General features: G+C 41.2%; 1 protein-coding gene across 2 annotated transcripts in view; it reads left to right on the top strand.

Annotated features, from left to right (window-relative positions):
- The window catches only part of NSMCE2 (NSE2 (MMS21) homolog, SMC5-SMC6 complex SUMO ligase), a 212,910-nt gene that overhangs the window by 36,180 nt on the left and 153,814 nt on the right, over positions 1-22,916 (top strand). For both annotated transcript variants that reach the window (XM_032873551.1, XM_032873550.1), the window contains exon 3: positions 1,164-1,270. In XM_032873551.1, coding sequence (XP_032729442.1) covers positions 1,164-1,270 — 107 coding nt within the window. The remainder of the gene's footprint in view (positions 1-1,163; positions 1,271-22,916) is intronic.

Raw genomic sequence — 22,916 nt, 5'->3', positions numbered from 1 at the left:
TTTTAATTTTTTAAACGTAGTAAGCATAATTGTTTCATACTCTAACTGATAGATAATTCCAATATCTGAAACATTTGTAGATCTGTTTCTGTCGATTCTTACTCTTGGTGTCATGTTTTCTTGTGTTTTTTAAGGTTTGTAAGGTTTTTCTGTTGATTTTGTTCTATTCCCCCCCCCCCCCCCCCCCCCGCCCCCGTAATCTGCTCATTCTCCTGCATAATTATTTGTACAGATTAGTAGAGGCCTAGGATAAAAAATGTCTTTTTCAGAGGGGAGTACCTGGAGGTACTCAGTGTGAGACCACCTCACATAGATCAGAACTTGGGTTCCCCGGAGCACTCAGGTGAGGGGAACCCAGGCTGCAAATCCAGGAGAGCTGGCTTGTGGCCACAGGTTCTCAGAAACAGGTTTGTTTTCTTTCTCTCTTACCTCTTTTCTGCTCAGTGGCCAAGACCAGCCCTGCTGCATCCTTGGAGGACCAAGGATGGCATTACTTTGGTTTCTCTGTATTTTGAGGAGTAACGACCCAGTTGACACGGGGGAGGGTATGTGACTGTGTTGTTCTGTGCTCTGTCTTGCTTTTCTTGTTTTCTGTTGATGTTCCCCTGGTTGTTTCTGTCTTGTAACTCTCTTTATTTTCAGGAGTTTTCTTCCTTCTTTCCTTCCTTGCTTCCTTCCTTCCTTCTCCCCTTCCTTCCTTTATATTAACTGAGCATTTTTCTGCTTTTCAGTAGAATTGGTCCATGTAACCTAATGTACTGGAAATGGAAATCCTTCTTATTTGATCTTTAATAATCCTGTGGGTGCGTGTGCACCTCGTGGTGCTGGGCGGATTTAACTGAAAAGGAAAAACTGAAAAGGAAACAGAGGCCCAGAGAAATGTAGTGGTTGATTTATGATCACACAACTAAATGGCACAGCTTCAAACTCCCAAGTCTTAAGTCTACTTTCTTTTTCCACCCCAGCCTTTGAGCTTGCTTCTACTGGGTGTGTTCTCAGAATTTTGAATGAAGCAGGCCTGTATTAAGGAGGTCTTTAAAAAATATGCAATACCTTTTACAGAACTGTTTAGATCATTGACTAGTAAGGGTTATATGGAAGCAACTTTTTCCAGAGGTGGCATTTTAAATGTACAATAGTAATTTGCTTTCTTTCTCTTACAGCTGAAGTGAGTAGTGAATACAGTATGGACAAGGCAATGGTCGAATTGGCCACGATGGATCGGGATCTAAACCATTACGTAAAGGCTGTTCAGTCTGCAATAAGTCATGTAAGTTTATACCACTCACCTGGTAATATTTGGATACAGCTCAGTGACCTGGAAACAGAAACACATCATCAAAATTCTTCTCTAACCTTTAATATTTCCTTATCATTACTATAGCAACCATTAATTTCTTAATTAAGAAGTTTATAGAAAAGGAATCTTAAGTAGTTTCCCAGCTAGGCCACCTAGGTTTAGAGTGTTACATCTATTTTAGATTTTCTTGCCTTATTTTTTTTTGGGGGGGGGGGGCTTGAAATCTTTAGTGGAAGCCCCTTTGAATGGGAGTAGAATTTTTATGAAATGCTAAAAATTGCATAGAACGTGTTTTTTATTGTTATGTTTACTGCAGCATACACTTTAGACCAGGCTGAGTTACTCATTCTCCAGCTTTAACTAATATGCAGCTATTGCAAAATTCATAGGCTCAGATAATATGGGAGAGTTTTAGAGCAAGTTTAAAAATAAAGAAGGCTGACATTTTAGTTTTTCCAGAAGCCACACTTATTTTTGTTGACTCCAGCTGTCACAGAAACAACACATAAGGCAGTTAAGGTGGGAACATAGCGACATCCTTTTCAGCAGTACCGGGTTGAGTAAGAAATGAGCAATATGATTGCAGTAATATTTCTGAGAAGTCCTTTGTCCTCTGAGCAGTGGAAACTCCCCTTTGAACTGATTTCAAATACCTGTGTAATAGGGTGTCTTGTACTTCTGATTTCTTTATTTGCCTTTTGTTACTTCTACCTATGGGAAAAATGCCAAAAATCAAATACTTTAGAAGATTGGCTACTATTCAGTGGAAGATAAACTTTTAAAAATGTTTTATTACTTAAGCTATACTTAAATGGGCATTACATAATTATATGTTTAGTGTTTTATGGAGTTCTGTGTTTTCTAAAAAAAATTTTTTAGTGTTTTTTTTTTCTTTTTTAATGGTTAATAGTTATTAAGTATAGTTATTTGTGAGTTAAGCATATCTGCTAGTATCCAAGAAGTGTAAACTCATTCAGCTTGTAAAAGTCTGATGTTTTTTTACCACTGTGGCTGTTAGTCCTCGGACTGTGAATATTCCTTCCACAGGAAAATACGAAAGTTGATAACAAAAAGCACTTAGACCAGAGGTTTTCAGCTCCCACTGACCCTCAGAACCAGCTGTCCCTATTCTAATGAGATTCTGATTTCATTTCTGGAGCAGGATTGGGTCACCGGCATTTTTTAAAACTCATTCTAATATGTATCCATGGTTAGAGACCAATGACTTAAAAGAACAAGGCTGACTTTATAGAACAAAGTCTGTTTGCCACCAAGATCAGAGTTGGGTCTCTTACATAGATCAGTCCTGTTTTGACCCTTACTTACATTCTGTGGAGGTTATTTGATAGGCCTTTCTATCTTTACCTTTGATGGTGTGCAAATGTGATAGCATAGTGTACATAATAGATAAGAAAACAGATGTTGGAAGTTAAAGAACTCAATATGAATTTTTTTTCTCTCTTAAACTCTAGGATTCACAGATGTAGGGACATAGTGGGGATATGATATTATTTTGAGGGAAATATTTTGCACTTTTCATTGACTATGCACTCTACATGCATAGAAGTCACAGACGTTTCTATCTTACTGCTTACTTTGGTGAGGAGTGAAGAATGAAGAGCAGCTTGAGAAGGGCCAGAGTGGTGCAGTTCCTTAGGAATAGCGATGGTCTAGAGATCAGAAACTCTTCCACTCTTGGTTCTTCCATTTCCTACGTTATGATCCTGGGTCAAGAAACTTAACCTTTAGGAACCTCATGTTCTTCATCTACAAAATTCTTGGCCTGCCTATTTCAGAAGATTATTATGTGAATCAGATTAGATACTATATATCAAACCTTTGACTTTCATAAAATTTGATGGAGACATAAGATACTGGGTTTTTGCAAATTCAGACTTCCAAACATATTCCTTAAAAAAGGTGGAACAAGATCTTTCTGAAAGGCAAGTAGTACTCCCATTACTTCAACATTTGCCAAAATTCTGACCCACCCTGTAGTTTCTCTGTTGGTGAATTTTCATGTAGTCACAGAAATGGAAAAAACAATTTTTTTAATCATCACGGAGCATTAGAGTGTATTGTTTAAATAGAAGTCTCTTTCCTACTTCACCTTCACAAGATTCTGAAGGTCAGACCTTCAGAAAAGGCTCTGAAAAGGTTTTAGAAGTTTCCTTGGGAACCTTAGAGATGTGGATCCATTTACCAGCAATCTCTGGGAAGTCCCTTTGGCATCCAACAGAAGCTCTCAGATTGCCTTTCTTTGTCCTCTGAGAAAATAGAGCTACCATAGTCTACAATGCCTGAAGATTTTATTTAGAATCGGTATTTCTTTCAGTGCTCCGGGAAAAAAAAAAAGTTAAGACTTTGTCCAAGCTAGTTGATAGAGGGAATATTATACAGTGACCCCTAACACTCCCCCCACCCAAAATCACAGTCTCTAAGTCATTTATTAAAACATTCAGAATACATGGGTGTATACCTGTCACAGGTCTTTAGAATATTCATGTCAAACCACAGAGAAATGTGTCTGAACTCTTTGGAGACTTTCAGTCATGAAGCACACACATGATGAAAGTGCTTTGACACCCTGTGGTATAGTTACTTCTTTTCTCACTGGGACTGCCAGGGAAAAACTTGTCTCAGTTTCATGTTGAGAACAGTGATGTTCTGAACATTACGCCTGATGACCTAATGTTTTTTTCCCCTGGTTTCTAAGCTCTTATTATTTGAGTGTATTGAAGGGGTACTGTTGTTCTCATTGTTCTCAAAAGGGGGCTTCTTGTTTTCAAACATTCATTGAATAAATATTTACTAAATACCTATGTGCCAGGTACTTCCGGGTGCAAGAACTAGGTCAGTCACCAAAGCCCACATGACCACCAACTTCAGGATGTCTGGAGTCTAGAGAGAGAGAGACAAACGTTTAACAAAGAGCCATACAGATCTTATTTAATGACTTGTGGTGTGTGCAACAAAAGGAAAATAAAGTATTCAAGGAGACTTAATAACTCAGGGGGCATGGTACTGCTGGGGGTTGGGGAACTCCTTCCTGAGGAAGTGGTATGTAATCCAAGAGGAAAGTCGAAGGAACCTCGACATGGGGATCATGCTATATGACTTCTCTGTCTCTGTGACTTCTGCCTGAAATGGAGGCATCTTTTTACTGTGTCAATGTCAGAGTTTCAGGCATTTGGGAAACTAGGCCAGAGAAAGCCTATTTTTATATAAAGAAAGTTTAAAATATGCAGAGTAGTTGAGTAACATACGTAAGGCTGTTGGGTGATTCATTCATTCACAGTAGGAATGCCTACTGTGTGCCAGAAACTGAGTAGTAGTGCAGGTCACGGCAGTAGCTGACTTAAGGATCATTTTATTACTGGTACTTCGCTTCTCAAGCCATTTCACTAGCTGAGCAGGGATTATGCCTCTCCGGGTGAAACCTTGAATTGCTATTGAATGAACATTGGTAATGCTGTGCGCTTCCATACTGTGTATTTTAGTGCTTATGGGATTGTTTAAAATTAAACCTGTAGTCCCATCTTGGGGCTTCAGATGCCAGAGAGTGGATACCAGTTTGGTTCAGGAAATCTTCAAATCCGTTTTCAGGTGTGTGTTTCTCTAAATAAGAGATGATGAAGGGTCTAACCACTGTCATGGGGATGGTCCTTGCAGCCAGTCACCTTAATTCTGGTGGAAAAGGTATGAGCACCATGAAGCTGAATGATAGATGTCCTAACAGGTTCAGATTAGTTCCTCACATTATTAGCAGTCAGGGATACAATATGCATCCCGGGTGCTTTTTGATAAGCAGTCCAGTCCTAGAGCTTAACAGAAGTAACCTACACTATGAGATTCATATTATACTTTGGTGTTTATTTTTTTGTCATGGTGCTTAATTGTGTAATTTCAGTTCGACAAACTTTAAATCTTTGCCAGATTTTACCTGTATACTATTCTTTTAGTAGGGACTGCTTTCGTGTGTTAATTTTTTGGAAAATCAGAGTATGTGTATTTTCCTTACTTTCCTCTGCGCTATGTGTATCTTCTAGATTATGTAAGATTTTTAAAAGCATTTAAATTAGATTTCTGCCATATATTTAGTTTTTGTTTTCTTAAGTCAGTGTTTTATAACAGTCCCTATCTGGGGAGGGTGATTATTTTTATTAACCGAATAAGAGCAACTAGGTGCTAAATTGGTCTACGTGTGGTGTTTCTTACAAATCTGTTCATGGATAGTCCTGTGTACTGTGGTTTTTACTTGATAAGCTAACCTGAACATTTAATCTACCCTTTCAAACGAATGTGGTGAGAGTTAGAAGAGTAGAAATATACCTCAGGTAAACTGTTGAAACCAACACAATCTTAGGTATAATAAAAGAACAAGGTGGGTCAAAGGTATAGCTTACCTCAGCCTTGTCATTATGCAACTACATGGTTTAGAACGTTTTTTGACATATCACTTCCCTCTGCTTCCTCACCCTTCACCCTTCATCAGTTGGTAAGCTTTACCTTCTGTAAATCTTATACCTTAACATCCACCACTTGAACATGAGATCATATGAGGTATCTTGCAAGTTGGGGGTTACCATTTTACTTTAACCAGATTTGGGAAGCATTTCTTACTTAGAAAATGAATGTTTTATAGTATCTGAAGGAAGTTTCAGGCCAGAGGGTGTAATTTATTAGATACGATCATCTACTGACTAAACAAAAATGTATTTACTCCACGTTGTGAGTCATTGACAAAAGGAGAAGAAGGGGAAGTTAGTTGGGTTTAAAAAATTGGGGGACAGAAGTTTCCTGAGCATGAGAGAAATTAGTTATCAGCAGAATAGCAAGGAGGTGAGAGATGCTGGTGGAAATAGTGAAAATCTCTTGGAGCCATTTGGGAAAGTACTGACGAAGACCCTCTTTGCTGCTCCCCGTATTTGACACAAGATGGTGCACGGTCTTGTACCACCTTTCTTGTCAAAAGTTTCCTAATGCTTCTTATATGAACCTTTTTGTCTCTAGGAGTGTTGCCCAGGTGTGGGAATTAAGCAAGAGGAAAAAAAAAGTTGACTTTGGGTATTCACTCTTTAGTCACTTGGCCCAGAATGTGTCTCTTTCTGTGATTACTGGTAATTTCTGTTCTTGTGCTTTAGAACTCCTTCTGCAGTTATGCCCCAGTTAAGGTTGTATTTGGTACCATTTTGTCTATTATACAGAGAGAGTAGGTAGGTCTGGATACAGATTTCACTAATTGAGTTACTTCTGTAGGAAAGAACCTAGATCTAAATCTTGTCGGTCACCAAGTGCTGTCGCTGCTTTTAGGTGAACATTCTGCTTGTGCTATCATGAGACTGATTTTCACGGGTGGTTTATAGAAATCCATCTTAGTGTTTTGTAGGTATTAAGTGTTGGAATTTAATCAGAATTATAAAATGTTTACACTCCGCTGGGACTTAATGTGTCTCTGGTGCAGCATTTTCAAAAGTTTCCTCCGTAATACCGATTAATCAGGATGTGAATAAGTATGATAGGAAAAAGGATTTTGTGGTCAAATAAGTTTGGGGAATGCTTGATTAAAAGAATTTCCTTAAAGACTCCAAAGCCTTTAATACGCTTTTATGCATTGTGATTTTCCAAAGGAAGTACATTTACTAATTTCTTAAACTTCTTTAACTAGAAAATCTCTTCGGGGGAAGGACTGGTGCACCACAGAACCCACTTCGGGAACTACTTCTGTCGTCTCCACCTGTTTATGCTTCAGAGGATGGGCCTGCAGTTTGCAGCCTTTTCTGTGGCATCCAGGGAACAGGGGGAGTGCGCCACGCTCCCTATCTGAAATTCTGAAATGGGCCTAGGAGATGTTTCTGTGCAGATCAGGAAAGGCCTCCGAAAAGACTGAGCATTATTCCAACGGTGAAAAAGAGGAAGGAAAAAGTTTTTTTTACGAACATGCGGTGATTGCCTGGCTCTCAGAGTCTGTGAAGTAAACAAGACCCCTGTGTGGAGTGTTGATTCAGGAGAGTGGAGGGAAGGAAATGTTTTCGAGGAAAGGAAGAGAAGAGGGTCCAGGACAGGCAGGGGGGACGCAGCAGCAACGTGGGTAGTAAAAGCATAGACCTTTGGAAGGCCCAGTTCACCAGAGCGCTCCAGACAGACACTGAACTCCTGGGCCTCAGTGGCCCCAGGCAGTCCTGGTAGCTAATTACTTGTGTTAGTTAAATGATGGGAGTGTTCTTTAATATAGCCAACTCCTATTAATTTCTGACACTGAGCCTGGCCCATGTATAGCATCAAGCCCTTATTTTAGATCGTCACTTTAGCTCTTTCCATGACAAATGTTTCACCATAATTGATAAGTGTTAAAATTAGAGTTGGGAGATTGAGGCCATTCCTAATGACCAAGTGGTGGTGCTAGTGGGCAGTGGAAGGGAGGCAGGAAACTAAATTGAATGGGGGACTCCATCACCAGATGTTAAGAAGGTTCACCGTGAAATGAATGCATGTTCAAAGTGTGGTGTTGAAAGCAGTTGTTTTCTTTCTTTCTTTTTTTTTTTTTTTATTTTATTTGTTTTGACAGAGAGAGAGGGATCACAAGTAGGCAGAGAGGCAGGCAGAGGAGGGGTGGGGAGCAGGCTCCCTGCTGAGCAGGCAGAGGAGGGGTGGGGAGCAGGCTCACTGCTGAGCAGAGAGCCCGATGCGATGCGGGGCTGGATCCCAGGACCCTAAGATCATGACCTGAGCTGAAGGCAGAGGCTTAACCCACGGAGCCACCTGAGTGCCCCGAGCTGTTCTTTATTAATCTCACAATTAGATTGTTCAGTTCCTGCCAGTAGCATGCTTGGTCTAATGAAGATACAAGGCCTCTACAAAATAGCTACGAAATAATAGTAACAGTGAAATCCTCTGACAGAGACAATAGCAACGTACTTAAAATCAGAGTGAGGGGAAAGGGGCTTTTGCTTAAATTCTGGCTTTTCTCCACTCTAGCCCTGAGCCTCAGTTTCTTCTTAAAGTGGGGATGAGCCTACAGGTTGTGGAGGTCTGGTAATGATGGAAAATGAGAGCACCTGGAATAGTGGTGCTAATTTATAACCTGGCCCAGGACATTCAGTAAAGGAGAAGTCCTTTCCTTTGATCAATTTTAAATAGTATCTGAAAGGGAATTTTGAGTTAAAATTCAGAAAGGAGATGAGACAGTAGAAAACCACCCTGGGGAAAGGCCAGAGATTGTTTCTTTGAAGGCAGGGCCGCTCTCCTTAAAAGGGGTCTCGTGGTGGTGGGGAAAGACTGAGGGGAGCTTAGTCCTCACGGTATTACGAAGAGGTGTTGAGTGGAATTGGGGGGACGGGGTCTGTGTGGAGGCCAGCAAGCAGCATGGCCTTGGCTGGTTGGGTTTGAAGTTCCCTGACCACTAAGTCTGTACAATTTGTAGCAACAAGAAAGAGATTATATTTCACATATGCCAGTTAGTGGTGATGAGGGGAATTCGTACTAGAGCTAAGAACCAGACAACTGAGTAAAACTTCGGTAATTCAGGAATAACTTCTGATGTGTCCTTAAATAGCCAAATATCACTCAAAGATGTCAGCAAGATAGTTCAATGAATAGCATAATTATATACCTACATGCACAGAGCAATAGTCCTTGAGCTACATTTCGTTCTTTAAGTAATTTGTGTTTACTTTATTAGTGGCACCCATTTGAAAACCTATCTGGAGAGGCAAATGCATTGGATTTATTGCTCTGATGTGTCCTATGCAAGTTGTCAGCTATATTTCAAATGTGTGGTCCCCATAAATTCTTGACAATGAGAGGATAGAAGGAGCGTAAGTGGAGAGAATATAAATAAATGGGTTTTATGTTTTTAAGCCCTGTGCGAGTTTGCAGTTGTATTGGTAAGGAAAAGCTCTTTTGTTCTGAAGTGGAGCCAATGGGTAGTGACCTGTCACTGTGAGGAAACTTTTTATTCTGTTTCTTTCTTAAAGTGTTAAGCTTCTGCCAATGGCAGCACTGTATTTTTCATTCTTTTGTGTCCTGGCCAACCCAGTTTTGTTTTTTTTTAAATTAACATATAATGTATTATTTGCTTCAGGGGTACAGGTCTGTGATTCATTAGTCTTGGACAATTCACAGCACACACCCTCGCCAGTGTCCATCACCCAGCCACCCCATCCCTCCCACCCCCTTGACTCCAGCAACCCTCAGTTTGTTTCCTGAGATTAAGAGTCTCTTGTAGTTTGTCTCCTTCTTTGGTTTCGTCTTGTTTCATATTTTCTTCTCTTCCCCTATGATCCTCTATCTTGTTTTTCAAATTCCTCATATCAGTGAGATCATATGATAATTGTCTTTCTCTGATTGACTTATTTCATTTAGCATAATACCCTCTAATTTCATCCACTTCATTGCGAAAGACAAGATTTCTCTTTTTCGATGGCTACCTAGTATTCCATTGTGTGTCTGTACCACATCTTCTTTATCCATTCATTTGTTGATGGACATCTAGGCTCTTTCCATAGTTTGGCTATTGTGGACACTGCTGCTGTAAACATTGGGGTGCACGTGCCCCTTTGGATCACTACGTTTGTATCTTTGGGATAAATTCCCAGTGTTGCAATTGCTGGGTCATAGGGTGTCTCTGTATTCAGCTTTTTGAGGAACCTTCATACTGTTTTCCAGAGTGGCTGTACCAACTTGCTTTCCCACCAGCAGTGTAGGAGGGGTCCCCTTTTTCCGCATCCTCGCCAACACCTGTTGCTTCCTGACTTGTTAATTTCAGCCATTCTAACTGGCGTGAGGTGGTATCTCACTGTGGTTTTGATTTGTATTTCAATGATGCCAAGTGATGTTGAGCACTTTTTCATGTGTCTGTTAGCCAAACTAGATTTTTAACCCCTGGAGCTTTTTGATTTTCATTTCTTTCTGGGCTTTTTTTTAATAAGAAAAATTTTTATGTCACATAATTACAACATTCGTTATCATTTTAAAAAGATTTTATTTATTTATTTGACAGAGACCACAAGTAGGCAGAGAGGCAGGCAGAGAGAGAGAGAGGAGGAAGCAGGCTCCCTGCTGAGCAGAGAGCCCGTTGCGGGGCTCGATCCCAGGACCCTGGAATCACGACCCAAGCCAAAGGCTTCAACCCACTAAGCCACCCAGGCGCCCCTACAACATTCTTTAAAACAGTGAAAATCCTTGTGTTCATTTCTCATGGGGTAGAGTAATGCAGTCAGTTGTTGTGATCACTTTCTAATTATTCTACTCTGTATTTCATCTTAAAAAAAAAAAGATTCATTTATTTATTTTAGATAGAAGGAGGTGCGAGGGGCAGAGGGAGAGACTCTCAAGCACACTCCCTGTAGAGTGAGGGGCTTTAAGGGGGGCTCGATCCCAGGCTCCTGAGGTCATGACCTGAGCTGAAACCAAGAATAGGAGGGCACTTAACCGACTGAGCCACCTAGGTGCCTCTATTCTTTATATCATCTTAAAGTAATTTAATCATCTTCTGATAGAAAGTGATATTTAGAAAGACTGAGTCACTGTTACTTAAAATTGGACAAAATAACCAGAAATAATTTTATATGATGGCATCACACAATTAATCGCCATACATCCCTGACCTTCCCTTCGGCTGACACGCGGGGTCTCATGTGCTTCGGCGGCCACCTTCTCATTACCTCAGCTGTTTGTGGTTCTTAGAATGTTACTGGTACTGAGGAACAAACCCTCTCTACCCATCACCTTACTTTCTGTCACCTTGGGGTTTATTTTAGCCCCTAACATGTAACAGAAGCCAGAAACGTCACATGAAATATAAAAGAGGAACTTTAAACAGACTAAATCCTGGGTGTGCTTAGAGCGTCCCTCTCGTAAAACCAGAAATTAAATTTGATGAGTACAGTGTGGTTACACCATGTTTTAAAGAGCCCCAGCAGGAGCATCGAATGCACAGTGTTTTTTTAAGAAGAAATTCTTAAGGTATTCCTTAAAGCACCTATAAAAGAACATAGATGAAATTGGGATATGTCCTACCACATTTTCTATAATACTAATGAAATTGCTCTGCCAGGGTAAAAAATTCAGGTGTTTCGTCTTTGTGGTGTGAAATGGTACGTGGTGTTACAGTGGTAAATTGCTTGGTGTTAATTGGATTGAATGAGATTTCTTCAGCACTTCTCTCCTCAATAGCTCTTTGACCTTCAACAGGTTTGCAGCCTGAACTCAGTAGTATCTGTCCTTTCCTATCTCTGAGTAATTTCTCGATTATACCCTGAGTATAATTCACATATACCCTGAGTATAAATCACATATTCTGTATGTGAAAGCACTGGGGAGGGAAAAGTGCCACATAAAGGCATGGTCTTTGCTTTCCATCCTGTTAACTTTTAATCTCTTTCTCTTGCCACGGAAAAGCCCACTACAGGGTGATTTAAATCCATGAGCCCTCCTAAACCACCCAAACTGGGTATTAAATGGTAAGGGGTCACTTGTGTCTTGTTCCCTCACATTTATTTTCCTACCCCACAGCCTACACTGGAAGGAAAAATGTGTAAGTTTTACATTCACTTTTTGCCCTTAATTTAGTCATCTTTTTGGTAAATGTTTATTTCTGTCTCCCCTCCCTGCCCACCTCCCAAGAGTTTTGCATAAATCTCTTGTAACAGTTCAACAAGTGACTCATATAGATGGGGCTCGCTCAGTCCCTGAGTCACTTCATTATGAAACACTTAGAATTGAATATCTATATTTAACAATGAGGAAATAATTTAAAACAATTTATAATTTCTGATCTGATCCTGTTAGTGACTAACCACCTAACAATGAAGGTGGAAATTAATGAAAATTCACAAAGCCAGACAAAATTAGTCTAAAAATAAAGTCTGAATAAATTGCAATCACCTTTACTTCTTTCTCCCCCTTTCCTGAGCAGTTGGGGTTTGATAAGAGTGTTGGGCTGGGAAATTAAGACCTGGCTTCTAATCCTCATTCTGCCATGCAATGACCTTGGAAAAGCCAGGCTAATTCTGTACTACAGCTTCCTTATTTCTAGAATCAGAGTGATAATAGTATTTGTCCTGCATACCTCACTGGGTAGTGATAAATAAAATGAGATTATAAACAGGAATGTGTTGTGGACCTTTCCGAAAAAAGGTAGTTCAATGAGTTGTTACATATGGCCACAGGACTAAAGAGTGAAGGGTACTTCCTGATTCTGCAGAAAAAGATGGGGAAGGGAGTCTCTCTTAGCTCTTAGAGCTGGGAGGAGGAAGATACCTATCATTACAAGTGTTTGGATTTCTAAATTGAATAATGGAACACCATCTCCTATATAAATAACATTCAGAGGCTAAGCAAATTTTTAAAAATCGTTTAATCATAAGTAGTTAATTGTGATCCAAATTGTATGAAACTGTAACAAGATGCATCTGTAATATGGGTATGATTTTGTGTTTAAAACGTTCTGAAAGATTTAGCCTAGGCCTGGGCAATGATGAATTTATTTCTCCTCCAGCTTCCCCAGTTATATTTGCCCAGGGCTATTGATGGTTTGCTTAAATCAGATTTGAAAATATTCCCTGGCTAGAGTCCCCTGGCCTTTGAGTGAAACTCTGAAAATTATTTCCTTCACCCCAAATAAGGGGAGAGAAGCCCTTGGGGTTCCTTGACCTCTTTAATGATCATAGCAATCCTCTAGTTAGGAAGGGTAGATATGATGGACTCTGAGCCTCCAGGAGGTTAAGGACACACTCAGGTCACATGGTTATTCTCAAGAGGTTATTCTGAATCTCAGTGTTTGTGTGTGTGTGTGTGTGTGTGTGTGTGTGTGTGTGTGTGTTTTCAAGTTTTATTTAAGTAATTTTTATATGGCATGTAGGGCTCAAACTCAGGATCCCAAGATCAAGAGCCAGTGCTCCTTTGACTAAGCCAGCCAGGTGCTTCTGAAACTTGGTGTTTTGACCTGTAATTCAAGGCTATTGTCATGCCTCAAGGCAGATGGAGCTCACTTAGTTTACTTTGAGTAGTAGATTTCATTTGGGAGGAAGAATGCTTTTGTCTAGTGTCCCTTATGCTTCTGATCTTAACCACCCGTCTTACTTACTACCAGTTGCCCAAAGGTAAAGGTTTGGGACATTTAGTCTAAGCAAAAAGTGACTCTTCACATTGATTTGACTTGCATAAGTCAAATTATGAGGGGGAGGGGGACTCTGTTAGTAATGAAGAACCGCTTGAGTAAAAGAATACTGTTATATTTAACTGTTTTATCAGAAGAAAAGAAAACTTTAGAGGGCCCAGTATTATTGACCCTTCTAATTTTGTCTGTGTTATAATTTAAATGTGGCAGTAGTGTGAATATGAAGGAATTTTAAGGATTTGAAATAAAAATGAAGTAAATCTTTTTTCCCCAGTTTTTTATTGATGCTTTATGTTTACATTATTAAAATATTCAGTCCTTCCCATAACAAAAGTACACCCAGCCCACATCTCTCTAGAGCTCGTTCTGTTGTGCTTCGTTGACTCGGGTTGAGTAACTTGTTTTTTTCTTGCCAGATATAGATTTGCTCATGATTAATTATTTTAGAGGCCCTGAAGGAGAAGTCTCTCCATGGTCAGTGTGTGACATTTTATGGGACACGTAAGGAATATTCACTGGGGTAGAGGAAAGAACACTGCAGTTGGAATCAGAAGGCCCCCCCTCATCCCTGCTTCTCTCGGTAACCGTGGGACATGGGTTAGGGACTTGTCTTCTTGAAATCCTCAGTTTCCTTACCTGTAAAATGAGGGTGACATATCGGAGGGCTGTTACAAGGATTAAATGAGATAATGTAAGTAAAATGCTTCATGCCTTCACAGGAAGTGAGGTTTCGCATAGTAGGCACTCAGAAAATATTAATTGCCTCTTTTAGTCTCCATGCACAAGGTTGCTGTGAAATTAAATTGGAAAACAGAATATGAAAGCTCGTTTATAAATGTTTAAATATCATCTCAATATCAGGGGGTATTTTCCATTGACTGCTCCCTTCTTGAGCACTTCTGGAGTCAAACATGTTTTAGGATCGATAGAAGTAAGTTATGGCTAGACGGTCTGGGTTTTACATGTGGTCACCAGGTCTGGGAATGTGAGTGCGCACACAGTACATGGCTTAATTATATAATACGACACTGCATTATGAAATAGCATTGTCTGTGTTTCCAGGCTCGGTGGCTACCCTGTACTCAGTTCTGCCCCCTGTTAGGTTTCAAGGAAGTTATTTAATCTCTCTGAGCAATGAGAATTAAATTATGTAAATTGTTTTCAAAAGTTTTATGTAGACTGTGAAGCATCTGACTGGTTTTGTCTTGGTTATTGTTTTAATTTTCCTGGGTCGAGTGGCTTTCTGATTAGGTTTGTGAGGGATGGACTTCCTTTTCATTTAGTCGTGAAACCTTTCTCGTAGGAGATGAATTGGAAGGCGAAAGGCAATTTGATAGCTTTAGTAGTGGGAAGTAGTTTCAAGTATTAGGAGGCTATATTAATTATAGAGAAAGCAGCATCAGAGAATTTGATAGGCTTCTGGACGGGAGTGAATGGAACCGGTAAGGGTAAGGAGCATTAATGCACTACTGGAGTATTAGTAATTCCACAGTCTTTATTGTATTGGGTGAGATGTGATAACTGAAGGAAAGATCCAGCTTCATATCCAGGGACCGCCCTCATTCCATGCTGAAGTTATGTAATAATGGTATAAAGACAAGGAATTTGAAGTCAGATATCCTATTTATCAGAATCTTTGTGGTAATTAAGAATGTTAGAGGTTATAGACTTACAGGGAAAAATGTAGTATTTCCGAAATAGATATTTTGCCTTCTTTATAGTTCCTTCAGTCATACTGAATAGGTTTTCTGATGGATACTCAGCGGGAACACAAGGAAAAAAACAACTAGCATTTCCCTTTCTTTTAGATGATAATGGAAATGGTGAATTTGTTCTTTTGATTATTAAGATCCTCTGGTTCACAGAGGGTATGACTGGAAGACCAGAGAAGACACGGAACATGACGAGATGCTCTGACTGCCCAGTGGTACCAGCTGTTACAAAGGCTGGTCTTCCCGGTTCCCAGTGCCCAGAAAGAAAGTCCTTCCATGAAACTTAGCATTCACCGTTCTCCTCTCAAGTGTGCTTTCTTCAGGAGAGCTAACACCAAGTATGTATATCCCCCCTCCTGCTGTCTCCCCTCCACACACTCACACAAACACTGGAGCAAGGAATACTTCTTCCACTGTTCTGCTTGTAAAGCAGGGGGCCTCCTTACCACCAGGTAGCCCTGTATCACCAACCACCACTGAGTTGTATAGAAACGGGAAGTTCATCTAAATGTGTGTGAGAAAATGGAGATCCTCAGTAATTCGGGCTTTTCCAGGAATCTTGAGTTTGATGGATATAACACAGAATAAGCAGGCAGGGTAGGTCATACAGTAAAAGCTTTGTGTATTGAGAGTTGCACTGAAAGAATTACAAAGTCAATCCCAAAGCAAAGAGGCCGTGAAAGAAATAGGATGGGAATGGTTGTAATACGGGGGAGAAAAAATCTGTGAACTCTTTTATGTAGAACAAAATTTTTCTTACTTTAGAAATGCAAGTTTGGGGGACAGTTTTCTGAGTTCCACCTGCCCCCATGTCTCTGAGGAGGTGAGAGTGAGGAGGGGTAGAACCTTAATCCCTGATGGGAAAGCATATGCCATCTGGGAAACGTCTCTGTGTCGAAACCAACCTGAAAGTCCATTCGGTTGTTCAAAGGTCTCCTTAATCATGTAGTTAGAATGTTTTATTTGATAAGCATTACCTCGCTTATCATTTCAAAAACTGTTAGAAGGATTTTTGAAATCACGAATTGATAGATTTTCATTTCTGTGGGACGTTTGTTTATCTGTGTGCGGACCTCTGGTGACTTTAAGCTGCCCTTCTGAAGAGCACAGCCTCCAGATCACAGATTCGTGATGACTGTGGGAAAAGGCTGCAAAAACACGGTTCTTTGTGTAGACTCTACAATAAACTGAGCAGGTCCCTTTGACAGGCTCGTGGGAATGACTGTATTCCCAGCTGCCTTTGGAAGGAGGGAGAAGAGAGGCATCAGGAGAGGGTGGAAGAAAAGGGAAAAGACTTGTTCTTGTCTGCCACTTGCTCTTTTTCGAACTGGACATGGTACTTCATGGTCACTGGCTCCACGGGTTCATGCTTCCCACCTCTGCTCCCTGTTACCGTGACTTGTTGCCATGTATGGCAGTAAATATAGAGCATTTTTTAGTGCCGGGTGTGCCTGACGCCATCCTGGCACTTTCTCCGCGCTCCGGCATGTCCTCACGCCGGCCTGCGCGGCGGGTAATGAACGTTCCTGGGGAAGTGAGGAAGCGGAGGCTGACAGTTCCGTGACTTGCCCGAGGTTAACACACCTTGTGAGAAGCTCAGTGGCTGTCGTTCGGTCATTTTCTTGTTTGACTTCTGTATTATTGATCACCCCCTCCCTCCAGAAGTGTCAAGTTCCATTTACGACAACACGTGTCCGTTTTTCCTTCTAGCTGCTGGCCACTTCTCCATGTCTCCTTGGTGAGCCCTCCTTACATCTCTCCATCCACTAAATCTTTGTATTCCTACTTGTTCCTCAGCCCTTTTCTCTTCCCACACTACATTCTCCTCCCGAGAGATCGCTTCTACGCTTGTAACTTGAATCCCTGCCTTCGTGCCGCTGAGGCTGTTGACACCTGTCCAGGCATCACGCTGACATCCCTGCTTGCATGTGCTCCTTAAATTCAGCAGGCGTCAGGGAGAACTTTACCCCGTGGTTTCCGTCTGGGGTGCTAGAACTTCGTAAATGGCGATATCATCGGCTCAGCTTCTCGCACCAGAAAGTTGGTGGTCCTCCTTCCTCCTCTGGGCTCCTCCTGGCATGTGCTCCATCTCCAGACCTGACCGACTCTCAGGCGAGTTCACCAGCCTCATCCCCATCTTGGGCCTTGAGTCTCCCTTGGTGTGTTTGCGGTAGCGGTTTGCTCCCTTCCAGTGTTTTCTGTCTAGTAGGCCATGCGATCTTTCTAAATTACAAATTTTCGTGATTTTATCCACTCTTTACACAAGTTTACCTTCTTCAGTTATTCCTTAATACTCAGGATTAAATTCAAACGTCTTTACCTGGTATATACCCCTGCTTAACTCTATAATCTCACTTTCACCATTCTTTTATGCTAGTTCTTAGAATGTTCTCCTGTCTCTGGCCTCAGTACACGTTGTTCTTTTTATTGGGGATGCTCTTCTCCCACTTTGAAATAGCTAGCACCTTCCTACCCTTGACGGACTTAGCACGGCTCCTTTCTAACCATCCTCCCTGACACAGCCCGATCTCTGTCGGCCAAGTGTGTTACTCTCGTGCGCTTTTCTAACACTGTGCACTTAATCATTTTTCATAGCTTTTGTAGCTGTACCCCTGCCTTCTCTCCAGAGCCAGGTCTCACATACACAACTGTCTTCCCATTTCCACTTCATTTCCTTCCCGCCGGCATTGCACATTCAACCTTCCACAACAAAACTCTTAATTTTTTTTTTTCTCCCAAACCAGCTGTTTCTCCAGACGTGTCCATCTCAGAACATGGCAACTATACTATTTCATTCAGTCAGGGCAAAATCACAGTTGTCCTGGGTTTCTTCCTTGTTTCACGACCCATATCCAGCCCATCAGTAAACCCTGCTGTTTCTGGCTTCAGAATGTATCTAGAATGTGACCGCCTCTGACTTGTCTGCTGCTGTCACACTAATCCACACCACCGTTACCCTTGTGTAGATGACTGAAGTGGCCTGCTTCTCCTTGGTCTCTGCTTCTGCCCTTCCTCCCTAAAATCTTTCCTCCTCATAACAGCCAGAGTGATCCTTTAAACAGAAAATCAGCTCTTCTCACTCCTGCCCAAACCTTCCCATCTCTCTCAGAATAAGGGTTAAAGGTCACACACTGGCCTCTTTGACCTGTCGCACCCTCCATCCACCCTTACTTCTCACCTCATCTGCTTTTACTTCGCTTCAGGTTTCTGTTCAAACGTTGTTTTCTCAGTGAAGCCTTCCCTGACTGTCCATCAGAGGTGAGCTCACCTACCACACCCTGTGTAATTGTTCTCCATAGCACTCATTATCTTCTGGTTAATTATTTTATTATTTTGGTACCGATTTTCTCAACTAGATGTAAACTCTGTGAGGTCAGGGACTTGGGCTCTTTAGTTTACTACTGTTTTGCAGCATCTGGAGCAGTGCTCGGCCCCAGTGGGCACACAGTAACTATTGGGTGAGGTCTAGGGTAGTAGTTAAGTCATGGACTTAGAAGTTGAACAGACCACGGGGCGCCTGGGTGGCTCAGTGGGTTAAGCCTCTGTCTTCAGCTCAGGTCGTGATCCCGGGGTCCTGGGATCGAGCCCCATATCGGGCTCTCTGCTCAGTGGGGAGCCTGCTTCCTCCTCTCTCTCTGCCTGCCTCTCTGCCTACTTGTGATCTCTGTCTGTGAAATAAATAAATAAAATCTTTAAAAAAAAAAAAAAAAAGAAGTTGAACAGACCTGCAAATGTAGTGAGCCCGAGCCCCAGCGTTGGCAGGCTCTGTGACTACTCGGAGTTAGACCACTCCTCAGCCTCAGTTTCCTAATTTGTAATATAGGGATGTGTTCGTTCTCACCTCTCAGGTTGTGTATTTGTTTGGAGAGGGGGATTAACTAAAACAAGTCCTGCAAAGGGCTTAGCTCGGTACTTTGCCGTAATAAAGTATGAGTTAAGAGCAGTTGCTGCTCCTGATACTGCTGCTGATTCCTATCCAGTGACATTTAGTTGCTTTTCACTGTCCGTCTCCTCCCCCAGACCTTAAATTCAGCTGAATATTTACCTTGCTTTTGTAATAATAGTAACACGGAAGAGAGGGGTGGAGGGTAGGGGGATTACTTGGAGGTGGTAAAATGTACAAACTTCAAGATATCAGAAATAAGTTCTGGGGGTGTACTATAAAGTAACAGCAGCGACAACAGTGTGGTGATAACAATACTGGTAACGGGGCTTCTGGAGGGCCCAGAAGTATTCTGTAAGTTAGCACTTTCTGGTAGCGTTTCCTACCGAAAGTAGGAATGTTCTACATCTGCGCTATCCAGAGAAGTAGCCACTTGCTACTGGCATTTGAAATGTGAGAGTGTGACTGAGGAACTAAATTTAATAATTTTTAATTTTAATTTAGTTTTAAATAACCACATGTGGGGGCACCTGGGTGGCTCGGCCAGTTAACTCTGGATTTCGGGTCAGGTCATGATCTCAGGTTCCAGGGATCGAGCCCTGTGTTGGTGTTTGAGGATTCTTTTCCTCTCTTTCTCTCCTTCTCTCTGCTTCCCTCCCTCCCACCCTCTAAAATAAGTAAATTAAAAAAAAAAACAAAAACAAAACCTACAAGTGGCTTGTGGCTTCTGTATTTGACTTTCAACACTCCAAATTCTTTAAACATATTAACTCATTCAATATTCACAACGCCCTCTGGCCTGGGTAGAGTGTAGATGAGGAAATGGAGTGTCTGAGTGGTTAAGTAACTTGCCCAAGATCACACAGCTAGTGAGAATCTGGTTCCAAGGTCTGCTGGCACTTTCTACATTGTAGCTCCTCACGTCTTTCTCAAGAATTGAAGTTCCAGGCCCAGGGCCAACATGATGTCTTGTGTTCCTGCTGCAAGGGAGTCCGAGAAAGCCAGTTTCTGGTTCTACCCCAGTGAGGTGTCTCTCCTAAGGTGGGAGACTCCCCAAACATAGGAAGAGTGTTCAAAAGGTTCTAGACCAGTGAGCTTGGCTGCTCAACCTCTGAGTACACTTTTCTTCCAGACTTAAATTTGCAAACAGCAGGAACAATAACAAAATGCTTCCTACTAACCTGTTGCAGTTCTCTCTCATCTCATCACTTGCTTGTCTTTCCCCCAAATGGTGGAATGCTCAAACATTTTACTAGTTACTGTTGCCAATTCCAGGATGTTTGTGCTATGCCCACTTTTTTTGGTTTGTTTGTTATTATGTTTGTTTGTTATTATGGTGCTCTAACTTTTTATAAACTATTAGAAGAGGAAAGAGAGAAATTAGTTAAAACCATAAATATGTATGTCAAACATAAGAAGACACATGCAAGGATTACTTCTGTCTTAGCTGTCGCCATTGATCCTGACCCCATAGTTGGTATTTTAAACTCCTTTTCTCTATTACCCGGTCTATGTTCTCTTTGCCTTCAGCCAGCTCTCAGCTGACTGTAGGTTTTTATCTGACTGGAACATCTCGACATTCATTCCTGGGGTATCTGTGTTCTTGATGGTCCTGTCTCTATGGAGTTATTTCTGACTTCCATTATCTTTCACTATTAGAAATGGCAAACCCAGGAGGTGTTTCACATCCCTGACACACACCTCCCTTTTCTCACTCTGGAGCAGCCATCCTCTTTACTCTTGATAATCAAAATTCATAGCTCCAACCAGTTCAGTAACCTCATTTTTTATCTGTCTCTTCAGTGTCATGAGGAGCTCAAAATTGTTAGGTTGCAGTTTAAGCTTCCAGATCAGTGGAGGCTTTGTTGAGTCCCTTGGTGAAATCATTCTTTTCTTGGGTACTGAAGACTGTTCAACCAGCAGAACTAGAGTCGCAACCATTGTGGTGGGAGGTGGAGGGGGTCAGGGAGGGGGAATGCAAGTTGGTCATTAGGTGTGATGACAGGGAGATGACATGTACTTGTCCCTTGCTTCCTGGCCCATGTGTTCTGGCTACTGGAGAAAGAATGTCCTCTATTATTCACGGTTACAAGCATCCTGTGGGGCACTAACTGAATTTCAAGTAAATGATGTAGCATTCTGGAAGATCATCTTTCTGGATAATGGGGTACTTGGTAAAATCAGAAAATCCCATTAGCATCAACCCATTGCTGTACTTTTTTCAACGTAAAATCTTGAGTGAAATACCATAAAGATAAATAAGGCATTTAGTAATCCTGTGGATGACAGAGGCATGGCAGACAAGAAAGGCAATTTCAGATTCGGAATAAGTGGTCAGATGACCATTAGAGATTTGAGGATACATGCGTGCAATCAAGGATGTCTTCCTAAAATGAAGATCGAGTATAAAAGTTCGTTCTGAGTTGTTCCTTGGAGGCACAAGCAAGCAAAATTAAGTTGAAAGGGGATTCAAATGAGTTCAGGTCATTGACTCAGTGTGTCCTTGGACAAGATGCTTAACTACTATTAACTGCCCATTCCTCACATCTTTAAAACTGGGATGATACTTGTATGTATAAAGCTTTGAACCACCCCCATGAAAGGTGCCCTGCAAGTACACTGTTTGTGAATAACAATAATCAGCCTCCTCTTACCCTCCCATCAGTGTGACCTGTGTTTAAATTGAACAGTGCTTCAAAAGATTGCTTATGAAATGATGTCCTCAATATTCATGTTGTACATGCTCTCCTAGCATCTGATACATTTTCTTCACAGCACTTACCACAGTTGGTGATAGTGTATTTGACTGTTTGGATAATGCTGGTTCCCTCCACTAGACCCTAAACCCCATAAGAACAGCAGGGTGGACGTGCTCACTGTCACATGTCCAATGCCTAGCTCAGTGCCTGCGTGTGGTAGGCATTCAGTAAATATTTACTAAACAGATGAATGAATAAATAGTGCATATTTCCATGAATTCTGTCAAAACAAAGCAAAAAATAAAAAGTAAAAAAAAAGCTCAAGAGATAAAAATCAGTAGGTTGATTCCCCAGTGCCCCCCATATGGGAATCTAATGCTATAGTCTGTGTAAATAAGTGATTCCTGTTGGTCATAATCTTATAGGGGGAATGGTGCCATGAGAAATTCATTGGAGTAATTTTCAACAGAATAAATGTTTAATAACAGATGCACATACGTGGCAAGTTGCCTCATTCAACTGCCATCTGTTAGGCAACTATCTATTCTAGCAGGACTGGTCCATTAGAACTAGACCAACAGCACTCTCACACATGTTTAAGTTTATTTTCAAAATTTTTCTGAAAGCTTTGAAGGACGAGAGGTGTTTCCATGTCTGGTAGGCAGCTGCTTCATAATGGTGTATTGCAACACCTTGGCAAACTATGAAGTCCATTCGATGTGTCATAATGCTCAACAAGGAAGTATTCTCTCTTAAGTGTTTTGTCAGAAGTCAAACTAAATAATGGCGCTAGGAAACTCACTCAACTACAAATAATTGGGTCCAACAGAGTTCATTGCAGATTGTGCAATTGACAACAGAAACTGCTATGCGCTGAAGGCTATAATCCATGCTGGTCATCATTAGTGTAAGATATATATATATCTCATACATATGTGTGTGTGTGTGTGTGTATTTTTTTTTTTAAACAGGGCAAAGACAGTATAGTAAACTCTGTAGGACATCTAGTGTGTCTCTATGTGTACATGCAGTTACGTTATACCCAGTGAAAGCATAATGATCCTTGGCCTGGACATGTCTTTCAATAAAAACTTTACCAAGCTTTTTTCTATATAAAGGTGGAGACAGTGTTGGCCTATATAAATTTACCTTGTGCATGACCAGTTAGGTTGGTGCTGTGTCATAAGTGTGGGCCAACTTC

Source organism: Lontra canadensis, unplaced genomic scaffold, assembly GCF_010015895.1.
Source record: "Lontra canadensis isolate GAN:19392208 unplaced genomic scaffold, GSC_riverotter_1.0 scaffold49, whole genome shotgun sequence".
Lineage (NCBI taxonomy): Eukaryota > Metazoa > Chordata > Mammalia > Carnivora > Mustelidae > Lontra > Lontra canadensis.
Note: the sequence above shows the minus strand (reverse complement) of the source record. Positions and strands in the feature narration are given on the sequence as shown.